The following is a 24,234-nucleotide window of genomic DNA, read 5'->3' as shown; positions in this document are numbered from 1 at the left end:
ATTATTATTATTATTATTATTATTATTATTATTATTATTATTATTATTATTACTACCTGTCTTCCATGAGATGTCTGTATACATCACAAGAACAGCTAATTTATATAGACTTCATATAAATAAAATCTTCACAACATTGTCAGCAATGCACACAATACACAATACAAAGTCTTAAAGACAGTGAAAAGAGTGTCATTTACAGGAGTTTCCGAAGTCTAACCTGTGAGCCTGTGCGTGTGTGCGTGCGTGTATGCGGACCTCCAGAGCTGGAGGCGGAGGAGTGGTTTAAGACTCTCTCAATTGAGTGTCTGGGTACACGTCTGAATGACATCAGCTTGGGGGAGCCTGACCTGTTGGCTGCAGGAGTCCAGTGTGAGCACACGGGTGAGTCCAGTGTGAGCACGGGTGAGTCCAGTGTGAGCGCACGGGTGAGTCCTGAAGATCAGATCTCGCTTTTATTCTGTAATGCTGCTGCCTAAGAGTTCCCCCCACACTGCAGTAAATGATAAACCCCTTATAACGGACCTCTTCTCCTCTGACACCTTCTCCTGTGCTTGTAGAGCGCTTCAATGTCTTCCTTCTCCCTTGTCCTAACCTGGACATCTACGGAGAGTGCATGATGCAGATCACCCACGAGAACATCTACCTGTGGGATGTCCACAATCCTCGCACCAAGCTCGTCACCTGGCCCCTCTGCTCGCTCCGCCGCTACGGCCGCGACGCCACGCGCTTCACCTTCGAGGCCGGCAGGTGCGACACCACCACGGGAGAGACCTGTAGGGGGCGACAGGGAGCGGCAGGGCTGGTGGCCGTTCTGGAAGGCACACCGAGGTGGCGATTGTGTCTTGATTGCGTGTTGTTGTGATGCTCTGGTGTTCTATGAGAAATGTGTATGACTTTGATCAAGGCCAGACAAAACAGGCAGCAGGTTTTCTGGGGTGTGTGACCTTCACACTCTGAACCTGCTGCAGGGTGTCTGTACAGGCACAGTAATACAGTGAAGGGAAACACAGACGTGTTAAAGGATCTACTAGTAATCTCCACTATTGGTCCATTTACTACAGGACAAAAACAGTGAAAACCTTTCCTACAGGTGAATTTCACATTAGAAAATATTTATTTCCTTCTAAACCTTTTTTAAAATTAATGTATTTTTATTGTGCACTACATTTTGCATGTTCTTCATGTGTCTGCTTCACTAACCCAGTCCAGAGCAGCAGGTTTCCAGACGGTGAGGGGGGTGAGAACCCTGAACCAAGCGCCTCGTGAAGAGATTGATTGAACAGATTAGGGGAAGTTCAGTGGTAGATGAGGCATTCGTATCTGCTCCTGGTGCTTGGATCAAATAATCAAGAGAGATTTGCAACGCCCACAGGCACCTGAAAGGACAAAGATAACATTTTGGAGTGAGGAGTGATATACATTGGCACACTGCCCCCTACTGGTGATGAGGCACATGAACACTGTGTATACGTTCTGTGTCTCGGTCTGTGCCAGTAATTACAGCAGAGGGATAATTTGGAGAAGTAATGTACTGTAATCTGAGCAACAACAGAAAATGAAGGAGAAAAGGACACACCACATGTGGTGTTAATTAGCATCGATGTTTTTAACCCTGAAGGTCTTGAACAAGAGTTACAACGAATATAATAGTGATATAATGTAGGATTTTGCCTTTGTTTGTGTGCGTGTGCGTGCGTGCGTGCGTGCGTGTGTGTGTGCACGTGCGTGTGTGCATGTGTGTTAGAATGTGTGACAGTGGTGAAGGCTTGTACACTTTCCAGACACGTGAGGGCGAGCAGATCTACCAGAGGGTTCATTCCTCCACACTGGCCATTGCAGAGCAGCACAAGAAAGTCCTGATGGAGTTAGAGAAGAACAGTAGGGTAGGCTCCACCAACACTACCCACCACCCAGCACCAACCACACCATCCAGCACCACCCACACCACCCAGCACCATCCACACTACCCACATTACCCAGCATTACTCACACCACCCAATACCACCCAGCTCCAACCACACCATCCAGCACCACCCAATACCACCCAGCTCCAACCAGTGCCCCTCTCCCCCACCATGCCCTGACATGTGTTTCCTAGGGAACCAGTCTGGTAAGTCCACTCTGTGTTCTCTCTCTCCCTCCTGTTGGTGCAGCTCTTGTCCAAAGACTCGGACGTGGGTTCCTTCCCATGCACCCCCACCGCCATCCTGCCACGCAGCGCCTTCTGGCACCACATCACTGGAACGCAGGGGGGGATGGACACCAACAATGGTAAAGACACGTGGACACTGGGTCTATGAACCTGTGGACAGGGTCAGATGTTTAGCCCTCTAACACCTGTCCTGTGCATGTGTGCAGGCGAGTTCCCAGCTGCAGAGTCGGGGGTGGAGTCCGGCCTCTTCTCCACCCACCTTCCTCCGGAGCCCCACTCTGCTCTCCCGGTGGGCCACGGCCGCCAGCACCACCCGGCACCACGCCAGCACCACCCGGCTCCCTTCTCCACGTACCCCAGCCAGTGAAGGGCCTCGCGGACAAACTGTCCGGCTTCACCCTTGAATCTTCCTCCAGACTGGACTCTGTCCCTGGCCTCCCCCTCGCCTCCCTCCCCCCGCTGGGGCGGGTCCGGGTCCGGGTCCATGTCCGGGTCCGGGCCTCCAGGCAGAACCAGCTTTCTGCAAGCCAATCCAGGCAGCTGAGGGCACGTCCTGAGAGGGACTGCACTTAGAAGTGTAGAACATTTGGATCGGAAAAGATTTCTGAACACAAGTTCTTAATGATGCAAGGTTTCATTCATGTTGCAACAAGAACGGTCACCCATAGAAACCAACAGAAATGGCTGTTTTGTTTCTGTGGGGGCCAGTGCTTTAGTTTTATAATGCCTCTAGCACACGCACGGTCTCTCTCTGTCTGTATTTTGGTGCATGTTCCCTTTGATTATGCAGCAGTTTTGAGATCAGTACAAGCTGCCATTGGTGTAGTTTACTTGGAATTACTACCAAGGAAGCATATAAGTATATAACTTATAAAACTAGAGTAGAATGGCTTCCACACCTCCTCCTGTCAGCTTTGAACTACAGTATCAACACTGAAACTCTTGTGCCCAAAGGCTCTAAAACAGTGAGGATGCTCAGTTTCCGGAGTCTCACTTTGAAAGGATTCTGTGCGACGTCTGGGGAAGTGGGAGGAACTAGAGGGGGGGGGAAAGGACATGGTGGCTTTCGTCAGGAACTCTGAAACAAATGACTCATCCTTCGTTCAATTTACCTTGGTTTCTTTTGTCCCTGACTCCCAGTAGCGAAGCACCTTGAGGTAAATTTCTACCCGTCTGTTTTCAGCAGATTTCAGACTGACTGAGAATTTTTTAAAGCATGGAAACAAATGGGAGAAAAATGGTGAAATGGGACAGTGAGATGTTCAGTGTGTTGAACTCCCCCATCGCCCGAAGGCTGTGACAGCCTGTGACTCCTACAGCTGGGACTCCTAATGCTGTGAGTCCTTGTTTGTGCTGATTGAAGCTGTTCACCTTGGGAAGGAGACCAGGCCCCCAGATTGTCTGAAAGACCTTCGGAGGGTCAGAGATGCACATACACAGAAGCCACCTGTGGATCAGGGACCTCATATATAGGTGACATCTCACGTTGTGTTTTTTGTAAACAAGTTATGTATTTACATTAACCAGCAAAGCACAAAATGAAAGACGTTTTACTTTAGTTACGTTTGTGGCTGAAATAATTCATGTTGGCACTGTGAGATGTAGATGCTAAAACTGATATTGGCATCATGAAGTGTCATTATTGTTTTGGCACATCACTTTTTGTCTGACACAGTGATGTGGGAGAGAAGCGGTTGTGTCGTAAAGATCTATCTCCATTAGCCTCCTGTCCAGTATAACGTGAGGTAAATCTCTGATGCACAAGTGCACACCTGCACTGTTAGTTTAGGCCACTGTTAGCCCTTCTCCGCATGTTCCTCCATTGCTTTTGTATGGAAGCACATCAGGTAAAGAACTGATTCTTGTAAGAAAAGACGAGGTTTGGTCACTCGGGTTTAAAAGGAACACTTGAATCACTTTTGCATAGTTGGAAGATTTTCAGAATAGGAGTTTGTTTAGGAGTCCATACAATTAATTCCATTCAGAAATCCATCTTCAAAGGTAACATGTGCTTTGGGCATACCTGTGTTACTTCACAGAGCCATCCAGATCATTGCTGGTTTGCTAACACACTCACTTTGGGAATCCTGTGGACCAGGAGACACGAGGAACTGAGGAACTGCTTAAATCTTCACAGTTTAGGCTGGTGCCATTTAGTATGTTGAGATGCACTGACTGGGATGGTTTTATGTCTAACGCTTATTTAATGCTGGAAACCATAAAATTGCATGAATACAAACACACACACACACAGATTGTATATTATTTATGTCAAACAAAAGAAGGGCTAAATTTACATGTTCACATGCACCCGTTTCTTCTCAATTTTGCTCTTTGTGTAATTTTGTCATGCCACTAAGACCATGTATATAAAACACTTTATTTCATATGAGGTGATTGTGTGTCTCTTGGGAAGCCACTTTGTGCTCGAATGTATGTTTGGTTAGATGACAAATGCAAGAGCAGAGCAAACTGGTGGAGAGTCCAACAGTCCAAATGTGTATGTAGGTCACTTTCCTTAAAGAAAAAACCCCTTAAAATAGTTGTTTTGTTCTGTGGGAAATGAATGGACTTAACAACATAATCTGTAGCCCTTGAAAGTCTTTCTATTGTAGAGTGTGCATGTTGTGTCCAGTAGTTTGTATCCTCTACACCCATGTTAATGACATTAGAGAGGACCCACCCCAGCTCTCCAGAAGGGACCCCCCCGCTCCCCTCATCCTCACTTAGCACTCTGGTCTTTTTGCTGTTATATTTGCTTTTCTCTGTTCAGCTGAAAATAAGATTAGGATGGTATCTAAGATGAGCTCCTAACGTCACACTACAGCATGCGCACGAACACGAGAGGGTGAATGTTAGGCACGAGTGCACACTGCACATGCTCGCTGAGTAATCGAAGGATGTCTCATGAGTCCAGCCATGTAAACTAGAGGACAAACACATGCCAGGCTAGGACTTCACCTCAAGAGCAAAGCAGCCATTAGTGTGTAGAAGAGAACTGAGTGTGTGCTTTTCTCTGCCATTAGTAGCTACTGACTCAGCTCTGCACCCACCCACTGGGAAGTGAACGTCCAGCTTCACGTCCTCCAGGATCTTTTCATCTGGCTGTTCTTCTTTGTTTTAATGCTGTTTTACAATCTTCTCACAGATGTCATGCACAAGGTGCCATGTTCTCTTTTAAAGATGTTAATATATTCAGTAGGGATTATATATGCAGTACCAGTCATGACTGAAACACTGAAGATCCACAGCAAACAATCTTCAAACAATGAAACATCTTATTTGCACAGCATGTAGAGTTGAGATCATGTGCGCTTAAATTGGTGAATTGTGCCATAAAAAGTCAATCAACATGAACCCATGAGACAAACCTGTGTCTCTTTGCTATTGAGCACTTAAGTACTGAAACGTCAGGAAGTGAAGTTTGACCATTAAACCAGGGCCAGACAGTTACAGTCTTTAGGTGTAGCTCTCCTGTGTCTCCCTACGTGAAGTTTTAGCTGGTGTCTTGCTTGTTACTTGTTAATGACTCACAATAGATTGTTTTGTAACTGAGGGTCACAAAGAGCTCACTAACAGCCAATAATAACCAGTAGAATCGTCTCTGGGTCAGACATGTACAGAAATGTTGTTGACGATTTCCATTCTGAATGTTAACTCTGAAACGTTTTTCCTGAGTTAAAGTTTCAAGCAGGGAAAGCCCGAGAGTGAGCCTGTCCGGACTCACACCAGAGCATGCTGTTGGGAACGCTGTCGCATGACTACAGCTAACTAAACCCCATACGTGTCATGTGATGTTTGTGGCATAACATTTTGCATTTTTTACAATAAAGTATGTTTTTATACTATGGAATTTTGTCACATTCATTTGTTTGTCCTGTTTTGGTTTTTTATGCTTTAGATAAACCAAACAAGGTCCAACATGGGACAAACGTGTGTGTCTAAGAAATAATTAATAAATTACAAGTTTAGTTTTTGACATGTAGGGAAGCACAGACATACATGCTAAAAGCCAATTTATCCACATTTATGTCCATTTTTGTACATGTAACTGAATTTTAGTAAAGTTTATGTGGATATTACAGCTCAGATTAGATGACTAATCCATTAGCTGCCATTTTGGAAAGCTTTGGGAGGAAATAGATTCCAGTGTAATAAGGAAATGATGAAATAAGAGTTTGCTTGAATTCCCAGTGTCCCGACTCTTTGTGAGATCGTTCCGCCAGCTGTAAGCAGCAGGATTCTGGACTCTAGTCTATCTTCTACCAGGTAAGACAATTTCTTTATTCTTCACGTTACGATTGATCATTTGTTTTAAGTTACAGACTGTGCTAATTATAGTGCAATTTATATGCAAGTACAAGGAAATACAGTCTAAATAGCAAAAAAAAACCAACTCACTAGTCTGAAATGACACTGCTTTTTAAAATTATTTGTTTGATAATATTCAAGTTTAAAGCAGAAAAATTAGCTTTATAATAGGTTGTCTAACAATGAAATATATATTTTGAGGCTTGTATGATACACATGAGAATTTTAAATAAGATAATTTTTCACTACATAATTACGACTGAATATCAGTTCCTTATGGTGCTTGTAGTATTTTAGGTTTTTTTTTTCATTAAGGTTTTTGTTCAGGAGTGTTGAGCATTTGTGACTTTTGAATATTACTGCACAATTATACTCATAAACTATTCTAATATGCAGTGTCACCGTGTAATATATTAATAATAGTACTTAGTCACGTAGTTGTAGTTTAAATAAGAGCTGCGTTTGATAACATACCTGAGTGTAAAACTCATGACACAGCTGTGCACTGCCAAGGAAGTGTCTGTCTGTCTGTCTATTCAGATGGAGGTTTTCAGCAGTGTCACTCTGCATCTGACAAACTCATTTAACATGGATGCTTGTTGCAAAAAAAAAAAAAAAAAAAAGTTTATGAAACACTGTTTTGGAAAAGCACCAACACTTTAGCATTGGTGTCACTGTAGGCTGCAACACCATATTTCCATATTAACTGTGTAATATCACAAAGGGTGTAAGGGTTGGCATAAGGCCCAGGGCCCCCTACGGCCACCAGAGGGAGTCCTCGAGTCAGGCACGCTACTAATCAGGCTTGATGCCCAACAGCTGGGCTACACCTATATAAGCCCAGTGATCCAGCCACTCAGTGCTGGGTCTTTGCTAAAGTTCTGAGCTAAGCTCCTAGCCAGTATCTCTGGGTATCAAGGTCTGCGAGCTCTTGTTTCACGCCTCTTTTCTGCTCTGCGAGGGTGTCTGTGTTTTTACACGTCCCCTCCCTTCTCCAGTTTTCCCCTCTCGAGTCTGTCTCTCTCCCAAGGCTCCCCTTAGCCTTTAAAGTTTCTCCCTGTTTTCTGGTTTTGTTTGGGAAGTTTTAGTTTGGTTTTTCCCAGTGCATCGGGGCTGCCATTCTTCCCATGGCATCCTTTGTTCTCCCTTTTCTATGCTCGACATGGTGTTTATTTTTTCCTCTCATTTTGTTGTCCTCTATTCCTTTTAAGCACTATATACGCACAGTCTAGCGAGAGTTTGTTTGCCTCACAGCAGAGCGGCCGGGGTTCAACTCCCCACTTTTTTTTTTTTTTTTTTTAAACTCCTCTCGTTTTACTTGTTCTAAGATCTGTTTTGCACAGGGGCCCACCAGCATTAAAGTGTGGTGGCTCACCCTGTAGACTGTTGGTGTCATTAACTTTTGGACCTGGGTTTGAGCCCCATTACAGAAAGACCCAGCCATGGACCCAGCACAGCAGTTAGACTTAGAACAGGTAAAGGTGGCTCTGGCTAATCAGGGGGTGACCATTGGTCAACATGAACAGACCCTGCAACAGATTAATTCTCAGTTACAGGGCTTGACAGACCTCTTGGCACGGAGTAGCCCCGATGCTATACAAACGCCTTTGGCTGCCCCTAGTCAGGAGGCAACAGGTGCTGCTGCAGCAGAGTCAGCCCAAATCCTGCCTAGCAGGAGCAGAGCACTTCGGCAGAGTTTGCTGCTGCCCTCAAGCGGATGTTCAACCATCCAGTCACTGGAGGGTAGACGGTCTCCCGTCTCCTTAATATACGTCAGGGAAAAAGAGCGGTGGCTGATTATGCCATCGAATTCCGCACTCTGGCGGCCAAGAGTGGGTGGAATCCCACGGCGCTGATGGCCACTTTCCACCAGTGAGCTTAAAGATGAACTGATGAACTTTTCCAAGGAGCTTAAAGATGAACTGGCCCACCGAGATACTCCCGCCTCTCTCAACGACCTGATCGATCCGGTGTTGCGACTTGACAATCGCGAACAGGAGAGGCGCAGAACACGGGGACCAGATGTCAGTCGAAGCTCTCGTGGAGCTTCACACACTCTGAGCCCTGTTCATTTGCCTGCCAAGCAGGGGGAGTCCATACCCCAGCCAATGCAGCTCGGACACACCTGCATTTCTCAAAGTGAGCGCAACTTTCAGACGCGGGAAGGGAGGTGTCTGTATTGCGGAAGCTTGGGTCATGTTCGCCCAGCTTGTCCTGAGCTCCAGGGGAAAAGACCATGTTTGTCAGGGGAGGGAGGACCTCTGACGGACTCAACCAGTTCTCCCCAAGCTCAAGGGTTGTTCCTCAGTACCACAATTGCTTGGGGAATGTCTGAAATGCATCTCCAGGCATTTGTGGACTCGGGAGCAGCAGGCAACTTTCTTGATGCTGGGATAGCCAACAAGTTAGCCCTGCTGCTGCTCCCTCTGGATGAACCGCTACCTATTCTGCTGCTGCCATCTATGGTCCGTCCCTTGAGCCAGGGGTTGTTAGCCATCAGACTCATCGTCACATTGCGAGTCGGCCCACACACTGAACAGATTACGCTGTTTATTATCCACACTTCCAACTTGCAACTGATTTTGGGGTACCCTTGGCTTCAGCTCGCGGGAGGCGAGCGTTCTGTGACACTACTACACCATCATATTTTTATCTGTTACTATTTGTAACTTAATTCTCAGTGCATCTTTGGAATATAGAAAAAAAATCCTCCTTAAAATATTTGCATTTTATGGGTAGCATCTTAATATATCTGAACCCAGCTGTGGACTGTTTGCTGTATGTGTTTATGAGGAAAGATACCAAAGGCCTTCAATAATATTTATGCTGTAACTAGGGCAGAAATGAAACTGTAAAACACCATAGCTGATGGAAACACAGAGGACGTGTAAGAACACATTCAGTGCTGGTAGAATTGAATTGCACGCACATTGAAGTGGATCCAGTTGCAGAGGTTTATTCTTGCAATCAAACAGATATATTTAGTAACAGGGGTAAGCGTAGTCAGGTCGGTCTGAGGTTGACGCACAGGGTAGCTTTCAGGAGGTGTCCGAGGGTCAGGCAGCAGATGAAGTCTAGAAGGCAAGCAGGAGTCAGTCACCAGGAAAGCACACAGGATGAGGAAACGCTTGGTACGCCACATGGGAACAATACTTCGTAATGTGTGCATGGGGAATGGAAGTTTATAAAGGGAATGGTAATGAGGGGAATGGGAATAAGGTGTGTCTTAGAATTCCAGTGAGTCTGATCGAGGGTGTGCGAGTGGGCATGGCTGTGTGGGGCTGATGGTTATTCCTGGGGTTCGTCACAGTACCTCCCACTTGACGGGCGGCAACCTGACACCCGAGGATGGATAGTCCTAAGCCTACCCCGGCCCCGAGGGCCCGGAGGATCAGAGTGAGCAGCATGGAAGTCTGCAAACATAGAGGGGTCCAGGACATCCACCCTGGGGACCCACGATTGCTCCTCAGGGCCATAATCCTCCCAATCGACAAGGTACTGAAGGGTCCAGTTACGTCTCTAGGAATCCAACAGTGCACGGCTTACCATCGATCTCGACAGGGGCAAGAAGGTTGATGGGGGTTGTGGCTGCAAACAAAAGATTATAGTGCACAGGTTTTAACAGAGAAACATGGAAGGTGGGATTGATTCTATACCTGGGGGGAAGCTGTAGCTTGTAGGACATGGGGTTGACCTGTTGAAGTACCTTGAATGGACCGATGTACCAGGGGCTTAGTTTCTTGCTGGGTAGTCCAAGTCTCATGTGGAGAGTCGACACCCAGACCCTCTGACCAGGGTGCAGTTGTAGGTTGGGGTTATGGTGACAATTGGCAAACATTTGCCAGGTGCGCAAAGCCCTCTGCAAGTAAACGTGGGCGACCTCCCAAGTCCGGGAACTCTGCTGAAACCATTGGTCCAATACTTGTATGTCAGTGAGGGAGTCATCCCATGGGAAGAGGGCCAGTTGATAACCGTAGACGCTTTGAAAGGGGGTGAGCTGAGTGAAGGAGTGCGTGAGTGAATTGCGGGTGTATTCCACCCAAGGGAGGAATTTGTGCCAGTCAGATTGTGATGTACAGTACTGACGGAGGAACCTTCCAACCTCTTGATTAACGCGTTCGACCTCCCCATTGGACTGGGGATGGTGGCCAGAGGAGAGATTCATAATTATGGCTAACTTCCTACAAAACTGCTTCCAGACCTGCAACGTGTATTGCGAACCACGATCGGACACAATCTCCTCTGGTAGACCAAATATGCGAAACACAAAAGAGAACATGGCTTCTGCTGTTTCCCAGGCGGTAGGTAATTGAGTAAAAGGAATGAGGTGGCACATCTTCGAAAACCTGTCCACTACTACAAATATAACAATATAACCCCCTCAGAGGCAGGTAAGTCTGTGGTGATGTGCATCCAAGGGGGCGATGTGGCACAGGCAGGGGCTGTAACTTCCCAGAAGAGAGAATGCGAGGGGTGCGAGACTGAGCACACACTACACAAGACATTATGTAGTCACATGTATCGTCATGAAGGGAGGGCCACCAAAACTTATGGGACAACATGCGTGTGGTACGAGTAATACCAGGATGTCCGTTACATAAGGTTGTATGAGCCCATTCTAGGAATGTTCCTCTGAGGGAAGCTGGAACATATTGTCTCCCTGAGGGGCATTCCTCTGGACTAGGGTCATCCTTTTATGCATTCTCCAGGTCATCCTGGAAGCCCCACTGTATGGGAGCTAGGAAGCAACTACTAGGTAAGATGGTCTCTGGAGTTGGGTTGGTCGCCCCCTTATCATAGATGCATGACAAGGCATCCGCCTTTTGAGTCTTGGAAGCAGGTCTATAAGACACAGTGAAGTTAAACCTGGAGAAGAACAATGACCACCTAGCTTGCCTTGGGTTGAGTCGTCGAGCGGACTGTAGGTACTCCAGGTTCCGATGGTCCGTGTATACCAAGAAGGGATGTTCAGCCCCTTCTAACCAGTGTCTCCATTGCTCAAGTGCAAATTTGACCACGAGAAGTTCCCAGTTCCCTACATCATAGTTCCTCTTGGCAAGCTGTTGTTTCCTGGAGTAGAAGGCACAAGGGTGCAGTCGAGGTGGGGTGTCTTGTCTTTGGGACAGAACTGCCCCACTCCTACCTCAGAAGCATCCACTTCCACGACAAAAGGAAGAGAAGGGTCGGGCTGATGGAGAATGGGTGCTGAAACAAAGGCGCCCTTCGAGGATAGGAAAGCCTGATCCGTGGCCGAGGTCCACCGCAGCTGCTTTCTGCACTGCTTATTTTTTAGGAAACCCCCGAATGAACCTTCTGTAGAAGTTGACAAAACCCAAGAAACATTGCAACTCCTTGACAGTGGTGGGTTTAGGCCAACTATGTATAGCAGTTACCAGGGTAACTGAGTAGGCCATACTGATACGAAAGTATGGGCCAGGGATGCGCGTTGTAATGGCTGATGGGTCCGTCGTAGGTTATCCACAGTAATGGCGAGTTTGACAAGTTCGGACAGTGTAGTCAACTCCCCTCGGCATGCGAGTTCTGTCTGGAGTCCTGGAGAAAGTCCGCGACAAAACATGGTTTTCAACACTGTTTTGCTCCAGCTGCTGCTGGCGGAATTCCTGGGCGTAGTCAGCTGTCATGCGCCTCCCTTGACGTATCTCGCATAAAATAGTTCCGGGATCCCGACCACTCGCAGGATGATCAAATTCCGTTTCAGACTGTAATGTAGGGTCCTGGCTATCCCATAGGGCGGTTCCCCAAGCCCCTGCCTCACCAGTTAGTAGCAATAACACAAACTGTACACGGTCCTTGTCGGTGATGAATTGTGTGGAATAATAAGAGAAATACATGGAACACTACATCAGGAAGTTCAATCTGGAGAGCCATCAAATCGTTCTGGGACAGACACGGGAATGCAATGAGTAACTGCGGTGGACGGCAAAGGAGTCACTGAAGTCACAGTAAGTACGACCTGTGAAAGCCTCTGAATGGTTTCTCGTAACTCAGCCATGGAAACCTCATGCTGGACCAGTCTGTTTTGTACCTCCACTGGATCCATGAAAAAGGCGAAGTATTCTGTAACGATTGCACACACGTTGAAGTGGATCCAGTTGCAGAGGTTTATTCTTGCAGTCAAATGGATACATTTAGTAACACAGGTAAGCGTAGTCAGGTCGGTCTGAGGTCGATGCACAGGGTAGCGTTCAGGAGGTGTCCGAGGGTCAGGCAGGAGACGAAGTCTAGAAGGCAAGCAGGAGTCAGTAACCAGGAAGGCACACAGGATGAGGAAACACTCGGTACGCCACATGGAAACAATACTTTGCAACGTGCACAGGGAAGGGAAGCTTACAAAGGGAATGGTAATGAGGGGAACGGGAATCAGGTGTGTGCTAGAATTCCGGTGTGTCAGATCGAGGGTGTGTGAGAGTGGGCATTGCTGTGCAGGGCTGATGGTTGTTCCTGGGTTTCATAACATGAATAGGATTATGAAATCTTTTTGCTAATCTGTCAACTTGCATAAACCCATCATATGAGATTAATATTTATGATCATATAGAGGTTTATATAGGCCAAGTATTTATTGATGAACAAAAAAAATTTATATAAGTGGGTGTCTGGTAATCCAAAGCAAGTGGTCTGATCACCAGTTCAGTTTTAAAAAGTCTGAATATATATGCACCATTATGTTCAATAAATGTTATTTATTCTAGCATGTTACATAATTAGTGTCAGTTACTACTGTTATATATTGTTATTGTAATCTAATGTAAATTATTAACAAGCCTAAAAAGAACTGGGTGAAATGAAATGCAAATCATAATGTGTGTCTCATAATTTGTGTCTCATAATGTATCATACTTGAAGCAGATACATAGTGGTGCTCCACAACAATAGTATGCTGGTATCTATGCACTGCTCTGACACCTTGGTAACTAATTAATGAACAACTTGGCAATTAACTCTTATGCACATCATATAAGAAACTTGATCTGAGTCACTGCATGCAGCTTCCAGAGTTGTATCTTAATGTTGGCAGTCTTGCCGGTCATCCCACCTGCTGCTACTCAGTATCATAAATGTGGTAAACAAGGGAATTTTGTTTGTGCCTGCTGGTGGGATTATGAATTTATCAAAGCACAATAGCAGAGTTCGGTCACAGTCCTCAGAGTTCTTATCATAATATCAGTTTTCCCAGAGAGACCAACACCTCGCGCCAACACTCCCATCCTTGCATAATGCTCAGGTATGAAATTACCAGCAGGAATTTTATGGGTCTGCAGAAACAATATACTTCCACCATCGTTTCTAATCTGGTATCTTTGCAGTGGGTGTATTGAAAAAGGCAGAGTTGGAAAATAGAGAGTTCAAGGGGCTTCCCACGAAGGTCTCTTAATCTTAAACTAATATAGAGCCTTTGCAATAAATGCTTCAACAAAAAACAAGATTAAGAAACCTTCATGGGAAGGTATATATGAGGTATCTCATATATCCCATATATTATATACTATATATAGTATATTAGTAGGGTTCTGTAGCAACAAAGCTGGCGAAGGTACTTGTGAACAGAAGACACTGAAATGTTTGTTGTGCAAGGTGAGCAAGAATCAGACAAAAATTTAGAATTTAGATCAGATAACAATTTAAATCTCCTTTTGCCACCTTCTGCCAAATTAAAGCAATGTAGAGATGGACAGGGTGGGAACAGTGGACATGGGGTTGTTTCTGTTTCCCAGATCCTTTTGTAAAATGTTCTAACTCACTGTATATGAAGGGGAAAGGGTACACATTTATATATTAGCATATAATAGTCAAACACCATTCTAAGTCTAATTAATTAAAAATATGTATATCCTCAAGACTAAAACCATGCATCATCTACCCGCTACACAATTAATTAATAAATCGCGCACTGGAGGAAGTTCTAACCATATTAACGATCTTTGCTGTGGCAATTTTTAAGCTCTGTATAATAACTACTTAACAAAGTTAACTAATTACAAACCTTAGACCTCAGTTCAGCAAAGTCAACAACCTGTCTGTGCACAAAACAACTCCAACTCAGTGGTTAAGGTACTTGACTTGAAATCGGAAGGTTGCTGGTTCAAGCTCTGCCACTGCCAAGTTGCCACTGTTGGGCCCCTGAGCAAGACCCTTAGCCCTCAATTGAATTCAGTCATAATTGTAAGTTGCTTTGGATAAAAGTGTCAGCTAAATGCAATAAATAAGCCCTATGCTGGAGAGGCTTCAAAAAAAAAACAAAAAAACAAAAAACGCATGAAGGCACACGGGAAAGCAGGCAAGGTAAAACTCAGGGCTAAGATACACACAAAGGCACGGAGTACAAAGAAATGACAATAATGAAACAAATTAAATAATTCAAACATTCAAACAACGAGCATCCATGACAGGGTTTAAATACATTAAATACTATGGAACGGTTCTAAACTGAAAACATGGGAGATGGAAGGGACTGATTGTGACACACACACCAGACCTCTGATAGAAGGCCTTAGTGTGAAGATAAAAGATACATATGATCTCCTCCACCAGAAGAGTAATTTCTAGTCTTTAGTAGGATCTTATGAACAATAACTAAAATCACTGTGCTGAATTATGGGCAAGAGCTTTCATTTTTAGGCTATTATATTTTCCATCCATTCTCTGACCAAGCATTGTACTCACCAGGTATAATTATTTTTTAATGAAACCACTTTTTCCCCCTTTATAGTACTTTCTGCATACAGTAGGTTGCTTTTTCTTGGGTTAGAGGTCTCTTTCAATTAAGAATGTATTCACCCCATTTAAGCTAATCCATTATTATTAATTATAAGACTGTACAAATGTAATCGCCGTGTAGTGACTTGTTTGCATGTCTCCTCCTTCACTGCAGTAAGACCAATAAAAGGATGGGGTCTAGTTTATCTATCTAAAAACACAGATACTTGTGTAGCTCCATTTTGCAGAATATTCTGTACATGCTGTAGGTTGTGCAAGTGTATGCAATCCTCTTGTTAAACTAAAAAGAGATATACATCTGGTGTTAGCCTACATTACACACAGTGCAGCGGGTGTCTCTATGGAAACATGGCAAACTTACTGGTCTCTATAGAAACAAGGCAAACTTTACTTGGTGTTTGTAATTTAGCTAGCTAGCTGTCTAGCTATTTATTCCTCGTACACACAAGTTAACTTACGTCGTCTGCTGTCAGTGCATCAGCTCCAAAATGCGAACCCAGCGGAGAGATTCCCCAGAGCCCCGGAGCGGAGAGCCCGAGTCCCCCACACCAGGTTAAACGAGCCAGCTCATCTTCTCTTTAACATTATTCTACCGAGCCTGCTAACGGCCCGGGTTTCCAGAAGCGTCGCAATGTTAAGATCACCTTAACGAGACAGAGTTCGGTGAAACACTCGCTCTACCGCGCACAGACGAGCTTTGGTCTACGATGCGTTTGGGAATCCCAGCCCTGGTCACATATCTAGATTGCTACATTATTTCGTTTATGTTACGTTGCCTATAACTAAAATATGACGGTTGTTATCTCCAAGACATAGAACATCAGCAATCAGAAGCGGATGTTTCAGAAAACAGTACCGAAAATGGTCAAATGAAACCTACAGCATCGGATACCGAGAGAAAACCTTCAGGTCCCAGGTAATGTGGCACTCACAGAAACATGTTCTACAAAAGCATCGCCACTTTACCAGGCAGGTTATTATAGGTGTATTTCATAGGTGTACAGTTAACTAGACTGAACCACATAAGAGAGGAGCTGGACCTTTCCAGAACGACCCAGTGTGTCTGACGGTTTTCACTCCGACCAAGGCAGAGAAAAGTTGTTGATCACTAACTGAACAAGAGATCAGGTGCTACTCCTGCTGGGTTGGAATGAAAACCTCTACGCCCTTTTGCAGAATACACTCCTCACCACTGACATGGGCTCACTGTACAAGATTCTCGTGAAGTAGCAGGTGAATGTATATACACAGCAAAATCCCCAGTGCTGAACAAACACCGGCAGTAACTTCAGCTCAGTCCATCTGGATACAAATAACACTCAGAGTTTAATTCTCCTTATTCTGAAATTAGCACACACACACACACACACACACACACACATAAAACAAATGTCTAAGTCTAAATGTAAGGGTTTGCACCAGGTTGAGGCCCCTTCCGGCCACCAGAGGATGACCTCGATTCAGGCACACTACTAATCAGGCTTGGTGCCCAACAGCTGTGCTAGAGCTATATAAGCCCAGTGACCCAGTCACTCAGGGTCTTTGCTAAAGTTTTGAGCCAAGCTCCTAGCTTGGGTATTGAGGTTTGTGAGCCCTTCTGCCACACCTCTCTTCTGATCTGCGAGAGTGTCTGTGTTTTTACACGTCACTTTCCCAAGGCTCCCCTCAGCCTTTAAAGTTCCCCCCTGTTTTCTGGTTTTGTTTGGGAAGTTTTAGTTTGGTTTTCCCCAGTGCATCGGGGCTGCCATTCTTCCTGTGGTGTCCTTTGTTCTCCCTTTTTCCACACTTGGGGCGGTGGTTAGTTTTTCCTCTCGTTTTGTGATCCTCCATTCCTTTGAAGCATAATATACACGCAAGTCATTTTGATGGCCGCCACAGTCTAGCAGGAGTTCGTTTGCATTGCAGCAAAGCAGCTGGGGTTCAACTTCCCAACCTTTTGGTTTTTTACTTCTCTTGTTTTGCCTGTTCTAAGATCGAACTGTTTTGCACACGAGCCCACCATCATTAAAGCGTGGTAGCTCACCCAGTAGGCTGTCGGTTTGAGCCCAATTACACTAAACGTCTTTCTTTGTTTTATTTTAGAATCACAAAGGAGTTTTTAAGGAACCACTGCAAACAAAACAAACTGTACCTCACGCCAAGTCTGAATGACACCCTATACCTCCATTACAAAGGTTTGACTTTCATGTGTAGGCTACAAGCTTTCTTTTAGTCTATCTAAGCTTTGTTGTGACCATTTGGTTTTTAATACATAAATACAATAGTTCCTACATGTCAGCATCATGTGTGTCTGTCAGGTTTTTCTGTTATAGAAAGCTTAGAGGAGTATACTGGTTTGCGATGCCTCTGGTTTGAGTGCAACGGGCTCCAGAGAATCGAGAACCTACAGAATCAGACAGAGCTGCGCTGCCTGTTCCTACAGCAGAACCTCATCCACACCCTCCAGAACCTCGACCCACTGGCCAAGCTCAGCACACTCAATGTGTCCAACAACTATATCAGGGTCATCCAGAACATATGTAAGTACACACACACACGGTCAAGCATTTCCCAAGCCATCAGTTCTGCCTACAAGCTTGTCGCCTTGTTCCCCAGTAAACATGTCTCCCTGTCCCTCTTAACATTTGCATTTCTGCTTTTGCAGCTTGCCTGAGAGAGCTGACTACACTGCAGATCTCCCATAATAAACTGGAGCGTGTGTGCGATGTGGAGGAGCTGTGTCACTGCCCCTCTCTCAGTGTTCTTGACCTGTCACACAACCAGCTCAATGATCCAGAAATGATCACTGTACTGGAAAAGATGCCAAATTTGGTACATAGATACAGAACCATGTGCTAATGCACTACATGAGAGAATGGATACTGACTGAATTATGAGCTGGAAAAAGGCTGGAAAGACAGCTAATAACTATTTATTTATTTCAGAGAGTGCTAAACCTTATGGGTAATGAAGTCATAAAGAAAATTCCAAACTACAGGAAGTCACTGATTGTTCGGTTAAAGCAACTAACATATCTGGATGACCGACCTGTGTTTCCAAAGGAAAGGTACGCACATCGGAGCTGTATGAAAGACAGGGAGGACAAGGCCTTACTCTGAAGTGTGCACAGCCGAACAACACGTGTTTTCATGCTGCCATTCATGCAGTGTCAGGGGGCAGAGTCACACCGGGAGGACTGCCCTGTAGCATCACCAGGGATCAAATTCATGATCTCTGGATGATGGAGCAAATGCAGCATTTAAGGGTGCAACAGCACACTAATATATGTCGGAGTATCTGGTGTCTGCATATATATAATACATCATATTGTCACAATACACAGAAATCATTTAGTGTGATTGAAGGTATTTTTCTTAACTTTGCACATGCATCGCTGTGCAGGGCTTGTTCCGAGGCCTGGGCCACTGGGGGGCTGGAGGCTGAGCGAAGGGAGATGGAGCTCTGGCAGACCAGAGAGCGGAGGAAGATCCAGGACGGTCTGGATGCTATGGCAGCTATCAGAGACAGCGCGCTAAAGCGGAGACAAGCTGAGGAGCAACAGGAGGAAGGTGTGAGGAAACACAGTCAGAGGACAGCCTTTTCTCCTTGTCTTTCTTCTAACTCTTATACTTATGATTTGCCTTCAGGAATCTTTGAGCCTCAGAGTTCTGCTGTAGATCAGAACAGGCTGCATGAGGATGCTAACCTGGCTACATTAAAAACAGAGCAGACTGACCAAGATGAGCACAATTCATTAGCATCAGAGACAGCATCGGATAACAGAACGATACAATCTGCTTCAGCGCAAGCAGAGCAAGATCAGACTAACCAATCAGGAGCAGACGAGGAGCCTAATCTACACTCCGCATCAAGACTGAAGCAGATTCCCCAGGCAATGTCAAACGCGAATGAGGTTGATCAAGCAGCGTGTGAGACGGAGGAGGTTCCTCAGTCAGAGGTCATTCTGCCTGCAGCAGTGCAGTCAGGACAGGGGATGAGGAAACAAAGCCAGGAGAGGATGCCTCCTGTGAAGTTAACACCAGGAGATCAGAAGAAGATACACAAAGAACCATCTTGGTTAAAATCTGAGTCTGAAGATCTGCTGCTGATGCCTGGCAGAGATGGCCCTGTCACTGAACTGATCCCAGATGATGAAATAGAGACCATCATCCTGTCTGACCCTCCATCACTCACTATCAATGTGAGTCAAGCTCTTGCATCCTAAATATTCACCTCTGCTTAAGGAATACCTTAATCACGGCATTGAGGGTTGAGCGTTAGCTGTGAGAGGTTTATGGACACTTTCTTGCTAGAACAACAAAACGTTGGATTTGATCTCCAGGTATACACTTTTAGCAGTAATCATGGACACACGCTTTGGTTGGTAACTTCTCTTTGGCTTCTTGTCCATAGGATCTGCCTGATCTGGAGGATGTGGATACCAGATACATACCAACAGTTCCACAGGTAGAGAACCATCGCAACCATACGCAGTCTAATAATCAGCCTACAGAGGTTACCTTCTACTTGCTGCCTTTTCAAAATGTATTTTTTCCCCAGGTGTTCCACCCAAAAATCCAGGTCGTGTCTGGTACTGACAGCGACTCCGACCTAGAACCCACTTTGTGTGACGGGCTTCAGAGAAGCTTCAGGTTTCCAGAACAAGCCCGGCTCATTGGTGTCTCAGCTGAAAGAATGTCAATCAGAGACAATGATTGTCTTCCATCCAACCAGATAGCACAGGCAGTGGACCCTGAGGCAGGTGATGCCCTGCCCACAGCAGAAGAAAACACTAAAAAAAGACTTATTGAAGAGCTAGACTGACACACACACTGCTGCTTATTTGACTAAAGTTGCGATTGTTTCATTATTAATATCTAAAGGTTTTTATAAAGGTTTTACTGAATATTATTAGAAAAGCTTTAATAATAATAATAATTATATATATATATATATATATATATATATATATATATATATATATATATATATATATATATATATATATATATATATATAATTAGTTGTAGCACCACAAACAGAGACATTCATAGTTCTTTCTGTTTGTTTTTGTTTTGTTGTTGTATTATTTAGCGCGCTGTCATTCATACATTGTAACAGTTTCATTAGATGATGTGCCTGTACAGTCACATTACTAATGCCAGTCTGTCTCTGTCCTAAGGGCTGACTTCATGATCTGTTATCATCGCAATTTATATTATCCTCAGTCCTCATCTTAAGGAGCCGTTTAGAAGAGACTACTAAAATTACTATCTAAGACCTGATGTCACTCGAATATATTATGCAATGAATACAAAGCAAAACATGTATAATAAAGTGCTACTGAAATCTGTCCAAACACATGACTGGTACTAGGACCATGCGGAAAAGTGGATTTGAGCGTGTGATGTTCCACGTTTTGTATTCTGATTGGTGTTTGTAAACGTGCTGTGATAGCTCGTTCTGGACATGTTGGTAATGACGGATAGCTCGTTCTGGACATGTCGGTAATGACGGATAGCTCGTTCTGGACATGTTGGTAATGACGGATAGCTCGGTCTGGACTGGTCGGTAATGACGGATAGCTCGGTCTGGACTGGTCGGTAATGACGGATAGCTCGGTCTGGACTGGTCGGTAATGACGGATAGCTCGGTCTGGACTGGTCGGTAATGACGGATAGCTCGGTCTGGACTGGTCGGTAATGACGGATAGCTCGGTCTGGACTGGTCGGTAATGACGGATAGCTCGGTCTGGACTTGTCTCACTGCACATGGGTGGCACTGGAGCTCCACTGGAGGTTATAACAGCTAGAGGGAATGCCTGACAGCTTTAGTGTACACAGTAGAGTCATGTCGTTTTCCTCTTTGCTAGCTCTTTGCTAACTCATTTTCTAAGTGAAGTAATATTTGGGATGTAGTTTTCTGGTCTGAGCTGACAGACTGAACCAACAATATTTTGTCAGTGTCAAAAAAACAAGCAACTGCAATCGAAAAATCCAACTGAACACACTTTATTTAGCAAAATAATGTAAACACAGTAGTGAACACTGAGAATGGAGAAATACTGTAATTTTTACAAATAACCTTAGACACAGATTTTATAACAAACGAGTTATGCTGTATGAGCAGACTAAAAAAGGCTATCCTATCTAATAAAACTAACGTAACCTGACTAAGGGGAAAGATAACATGACTAACTCAACCTAAAAAAGTCTATCAGAGCTCTGATCAGGTGTGGGCTCAGCACCTGAGTGAAAGAGAACATGAACACACAACAGAACTGAACTGGGAGAACACGCCTATCCTTGTGCACTGCACTGTTAGCTGTAAAGCAGTAAATCTGTGGGGGTGTGGCTCACAACGTGTGATGGCAGGAACTGCCTACCCTGGGGCTTAAAATATGTTTGACATGATATTCTATTGTCTACAGCAAAAACCAAAGTCAATTAAATTAAGACTAACAACACTGAGTGTCAAAATTAGCAGCTTCTGCATATCCAAATTCCATACCACAGATTACAATTAAGGATCAGATGTTGTGAAACCGAGTTGTTGTCTTGAATATCTTACGTTATATGTATTATTTTAGGGGTTTGTTGTCATCACTAACCAGTTTGGTCTGCAGGGATCTCCTATTGGAGCAAAAGAAGAGAGATGCAAACTAATAGCAGCTGCAGAGAGTGGGTGTGGTCAATGTAAGCAGCGTGCCCCTTTAAAGACTCCTGATTGGTGCTGTCTGAGGTGTGGGGAGTGGTCATGATGGCGTCCTGAGTGCGGCCGGCACACCATTCATAAAGGTTGCCAGAGAGTTGCATCCTGCGAGACTCCGCCCTCAAGGATTCCCAGATGTCTGCAGCATCACCTGAGCAGCGGGACAGCACGCCGCTCACACACATCTGGAAGTCGTCCCAAGATCTGGCATAATGCAGTGCTTCCATTATCTTGTTGCACAGTAATATGTCACACATTATTTTATATGCCATCTTCTAATTTCTTTTTATTTTATATACTATATGTGTGCCTGTTTGTGTGTGTACCTGCAGATGGCGGTGATGTCCTGAGCATTGTCTGGCTGACTGCTCATGTTGTCCCCCAGAGTAACTAAGCACTCTGCAAATCCCCTATACACAGATCTGCATGGAGTAGAAACTGCGGCCCCCAGCACAGAGCAGCAGAGACCTGACAGAGACAAACAGGCTGAGAGAGAGACGACGAGGGGATGCTACCGTAAAGTCTTTTCACAATGCATTCAATGTGTATCATTTAGACCATGCCCTATATGTTTAATGTAATTCTAATATATTTATATACTTACTGTATACTTACTGTTCAGACTGCATATGAATAAAGCAAGACATTTATTTATGCTCAACATTGTTGGCACCTTTTACTGTCGGATTGCATGTGCAAATTACATGCACAGACTACATGTCCAACTGGAGCATTTTAGCCTTGCTGAGAAAATGTGATGTTTTAGAATTTATGTCTGAATGTTGAGATGCTCTTAATTTTGTATTTAACACCATCTCTATTTTGTTCTATGTATTTTATCTATATGTGTTGGGGGTGCTAATGTGTGTGTGTGTGTGTGTGTGTGTGTGTGTGTGTGTGTGTCACCGGAAGAATGAGGGCTTTATGACTGCATGTCTGAGCTGCTCTGTGGTGGAAAAACTGCTTGTCTGTGATGGTTAATCTGGGGATTACAGCCAAAGGCCAAACCTTCCCTAATCCCACTCCATAGCTACTCACACACATCTTTCTCATTTTTCTACTTTCCACTGTCCCTGTCATTCACTTATTGTGTATGAGTGTGAAGGTGTTTGTGTTTATTGTGTATGTGTGTAAGTGTCACTCATTTGCATTCCATTATGATGAGAGCTGCTGTAATAATTTCTTGATAAACATTGAAACTTAGAGTCATTTACTTCATTTATTACATTATTTATCTCATTACATTAAAGGAATTCCTACTCTGGAGTGAGTTCATTAATCTGAATGCATTCATTATTGATTTTCCAATTTGAATTTTCTGCTCAATTCAATTTTTATGATTATCTATAAACACTAGCACATATAACTTATAGCTTGATTATGTTCTAAGCACAGAGAGGCTACTTTGCACTCCAACAGCAATATTTCTAAAAATATACTTACACTGTAATATAAAATAACAATATTAATTGATTTAACAAGATATAAACTTGAATTATTGTGGCCATGTTGGCAGAAACACACAGGATGGTCTGCAAGAGTTGTACTCACTGAGGCAGAATGAGAAGAACATCTGATGCATTCTGTTGCAAAGCTCAAATCTTGAGTTGTTGACCCCTAAGACAGCACACCCTATATGCACTGGAAACCAGAGCAATGTGCTGACAGACTCCAGCACTCCCAAACAGAGGCGGTTCTGGCCTGTGCTGGTATCTCATCCACTCCAGTAGCCATGCTAATGGAATACAGCAGGGAGGATTTTAGAGGCATCAGATTATTAAAAAAAAACAAAAAAAAAAACACTGGGATTAAAGATCATTTCCGGTTGCTCAGAACATAATCGCTGAAAAAGAACGATAACTCCACAAATGTCTGCAAGCTTCACAGCATTTGATCTATGAAGCTGTGCTCTCTCTCTCTCTCTCTCTTTTACACATATCAAAGGAAACTCCATAACTGGAGTAAGAGTTTCAGCATTTCATTAGTCTTCACTTCAGCATCCTCACGCACTGGCATGGCTCACACAGGACCTAGTTATTTGAGTGACAGGTGTGGAATCTTCTGGGAGAGGAGGGACTGTCTCCTCTCTCTCAGACGCTCTCCGTCACACAAGCCCTAGTTCGAAACCTCTTTCAACTCTTTCTATTTATATCCATTTAAATCCTACAAGACAAACAAATTAGATGACTAAATTCAACCTGGTGTGTGAATTCAACCTGAACTAATATAAATTCTTCTTGATGAGCGCTAGATGGCGATATTGCTGGCTGTTAGATCGGCGTGTATCGAAGAAGAAAGTAAGTAATGCGGAAGTGACGCCGTTTGTGTATATGTGGGTT

General features: G+C 44.3%; 3 protein-coding genes and 1 long non-coding RNA gene across 13 annotated transcripts in view; 3 read left to right on the top strand and 1 right to left on the bottom strand.

The window, feature by feature from the left end:
* dok4 (docking protein 4) overlaps positions 1-6,000 on the top strand; it is a 34,524-nt gene extending 28,524 nt beyond the window's left edge. For 5 of the 10 annotated variants that reach the window (XM_081708744.1, XM_081708738.1, XM_081708745.1 and 2 more), the window contains 5 exons: positions 265-384; positions 561-831; positions 1,667-1,886; positions 2,157-2,274; positions 2,362-6,000. In XM_081708744.1, the coding sequence (XP_081564870.1) occupies positions 265-384; positions 561-831; positions 1,667-1,886; positions 2,157-2,274; positions 2,362-2,522 (890 nt within the window). In that variant the 3' untranslated portion in view covers positions 2,523-6,000. The remainder of the gene's footprint in view (positions 1-264; positions 385-560; positions 832-1,666; positions 1,887-2,156; positions 2,275-2,361) is intronic. The other 5 variants (XM_081708747.1, XM_027012834.3, XM_081708741.1 and 2 more) reach the window with 5 other exon arrangements.
* A 9,584-nt stretch (positions 6,001-15,584) lies between these two features.
* Positions 15,585-20,125, top strand: dnaaf1 (dynein axonemal assembly factor 1). The gene is made up of 10 exons (XM_027012838.3): positions 15,585-15,757; positions 16,016-16,121; positions 17,288-17,379; positions 17,503-17,724; positions 17,850-18,016; positions 18,130-18,251; positions 18,587-18,753; positions 18,832-19,385; positions 19,598-19,651; positions 19,745-20,125. The coding sequence occupies exons 1-10, from the start codon at positions 15,694-15,696 to the stop codon at positions 20,006-20,008; spliced, it is 1,812 nt and encodes a 603-aa protein (XP_026868639.2). The 5' UTR covers positions 15,585-15,693; the 3' UTR covers positions 20,009-20,125.
* Positions 20,126-20,213: 88 nt separating this feature from the next.
* LOC145654413 (uncharacterized) lies at positions 20,214-22,556 on the top strand. The gene is made up of 2 exons (XR_014120642.1): positions 20,214-22,136; positions 22,228-22,556. It is a non-coding gene; the product is annotated as an uncharacterized LOC145654413 (long non-coding RNA).
* Positions 21,817-23,984, bottom strand: nrn1lb (neuritin 1-like b). The gene is made up of 3 exons (XM_081708737.1): positions 23,447-23,984; positions 22,222-22,363; positions 21,817-22,099 (listed from the first exon to the last, which is right to left on the bottom strand). The coding sequence occupies exons 1-3, from the start codon at positions 23,475-23,477 to the stop codon at positions 21,817-21,819; spliced, it is 456 nt and encodes a 151-aa protein (XP_081564863.1). The 5' UTR covers positions 23,478-23,984.
* Positions 23,985-24,234: the final 250 nt, after the last annotated feature.

The sequence above is a fragment of the Electrophorus electricus genome, chromosome 3 (assembly GCF_041902795.1).
Source record: "Electrophorus electricus isolate QZ-2024a chromosome 3, ASM4190279v1, whole genome shotgun sequence".
NCBI lineage: Eukaryota > Metazoa > Chordata > Actinopteri > Gymnotiformes > Gymnotidae > Electrophorus > Electrophorus electricus.
The sequence above is the reverse complement of the archived record's forward strand: the minus strand, read 5'-3'. Positions and strand labels throughout refer to the sequence as shown.

Coding starts and splice junctions, on each gene's coding strand:
- dnaaf1 (XM_027012838.3), top strand. CDS start 15,694: ATGCGAACCCAGCGGAGAGATTCCCCAGAGCCCCGGAGCGGAGAGCCC. Junction 18,252..18,586: donor CCTGTGTTTCCAAAGGAAAG/GTACGCACATCG, acceptor ATCGCTGTGCAG/GGCTTGTTCCGAGGCCTGGG. Junction 19,652..19,744: donor ACATACCAACAGTTCCACAG/GTAGAGAACCAT, acceptor TTTTTTCCCCAG/GTGTTCCACCCAAAAATCCA.
- nrn1lb (XM_081708737.1), bottom strand. CDS start 23,477: ATGCATCAGATGTTCTTCTCATTCTGCCTCA. Junction 22,364..23,446: donor GTTCTTCTCATTCTGCCTCA/GTGAGTACAACT, acceptor TGTCTCTGTCAG/GTCTCTGCTGCTCTGTGCTG. Junction 22,100..22,221: donor GACATCACCGCCATCTGCAG/GTACACACACAA, acceptor GCATTATGCCAG/ATCTTGGGACGACTTCCAGA.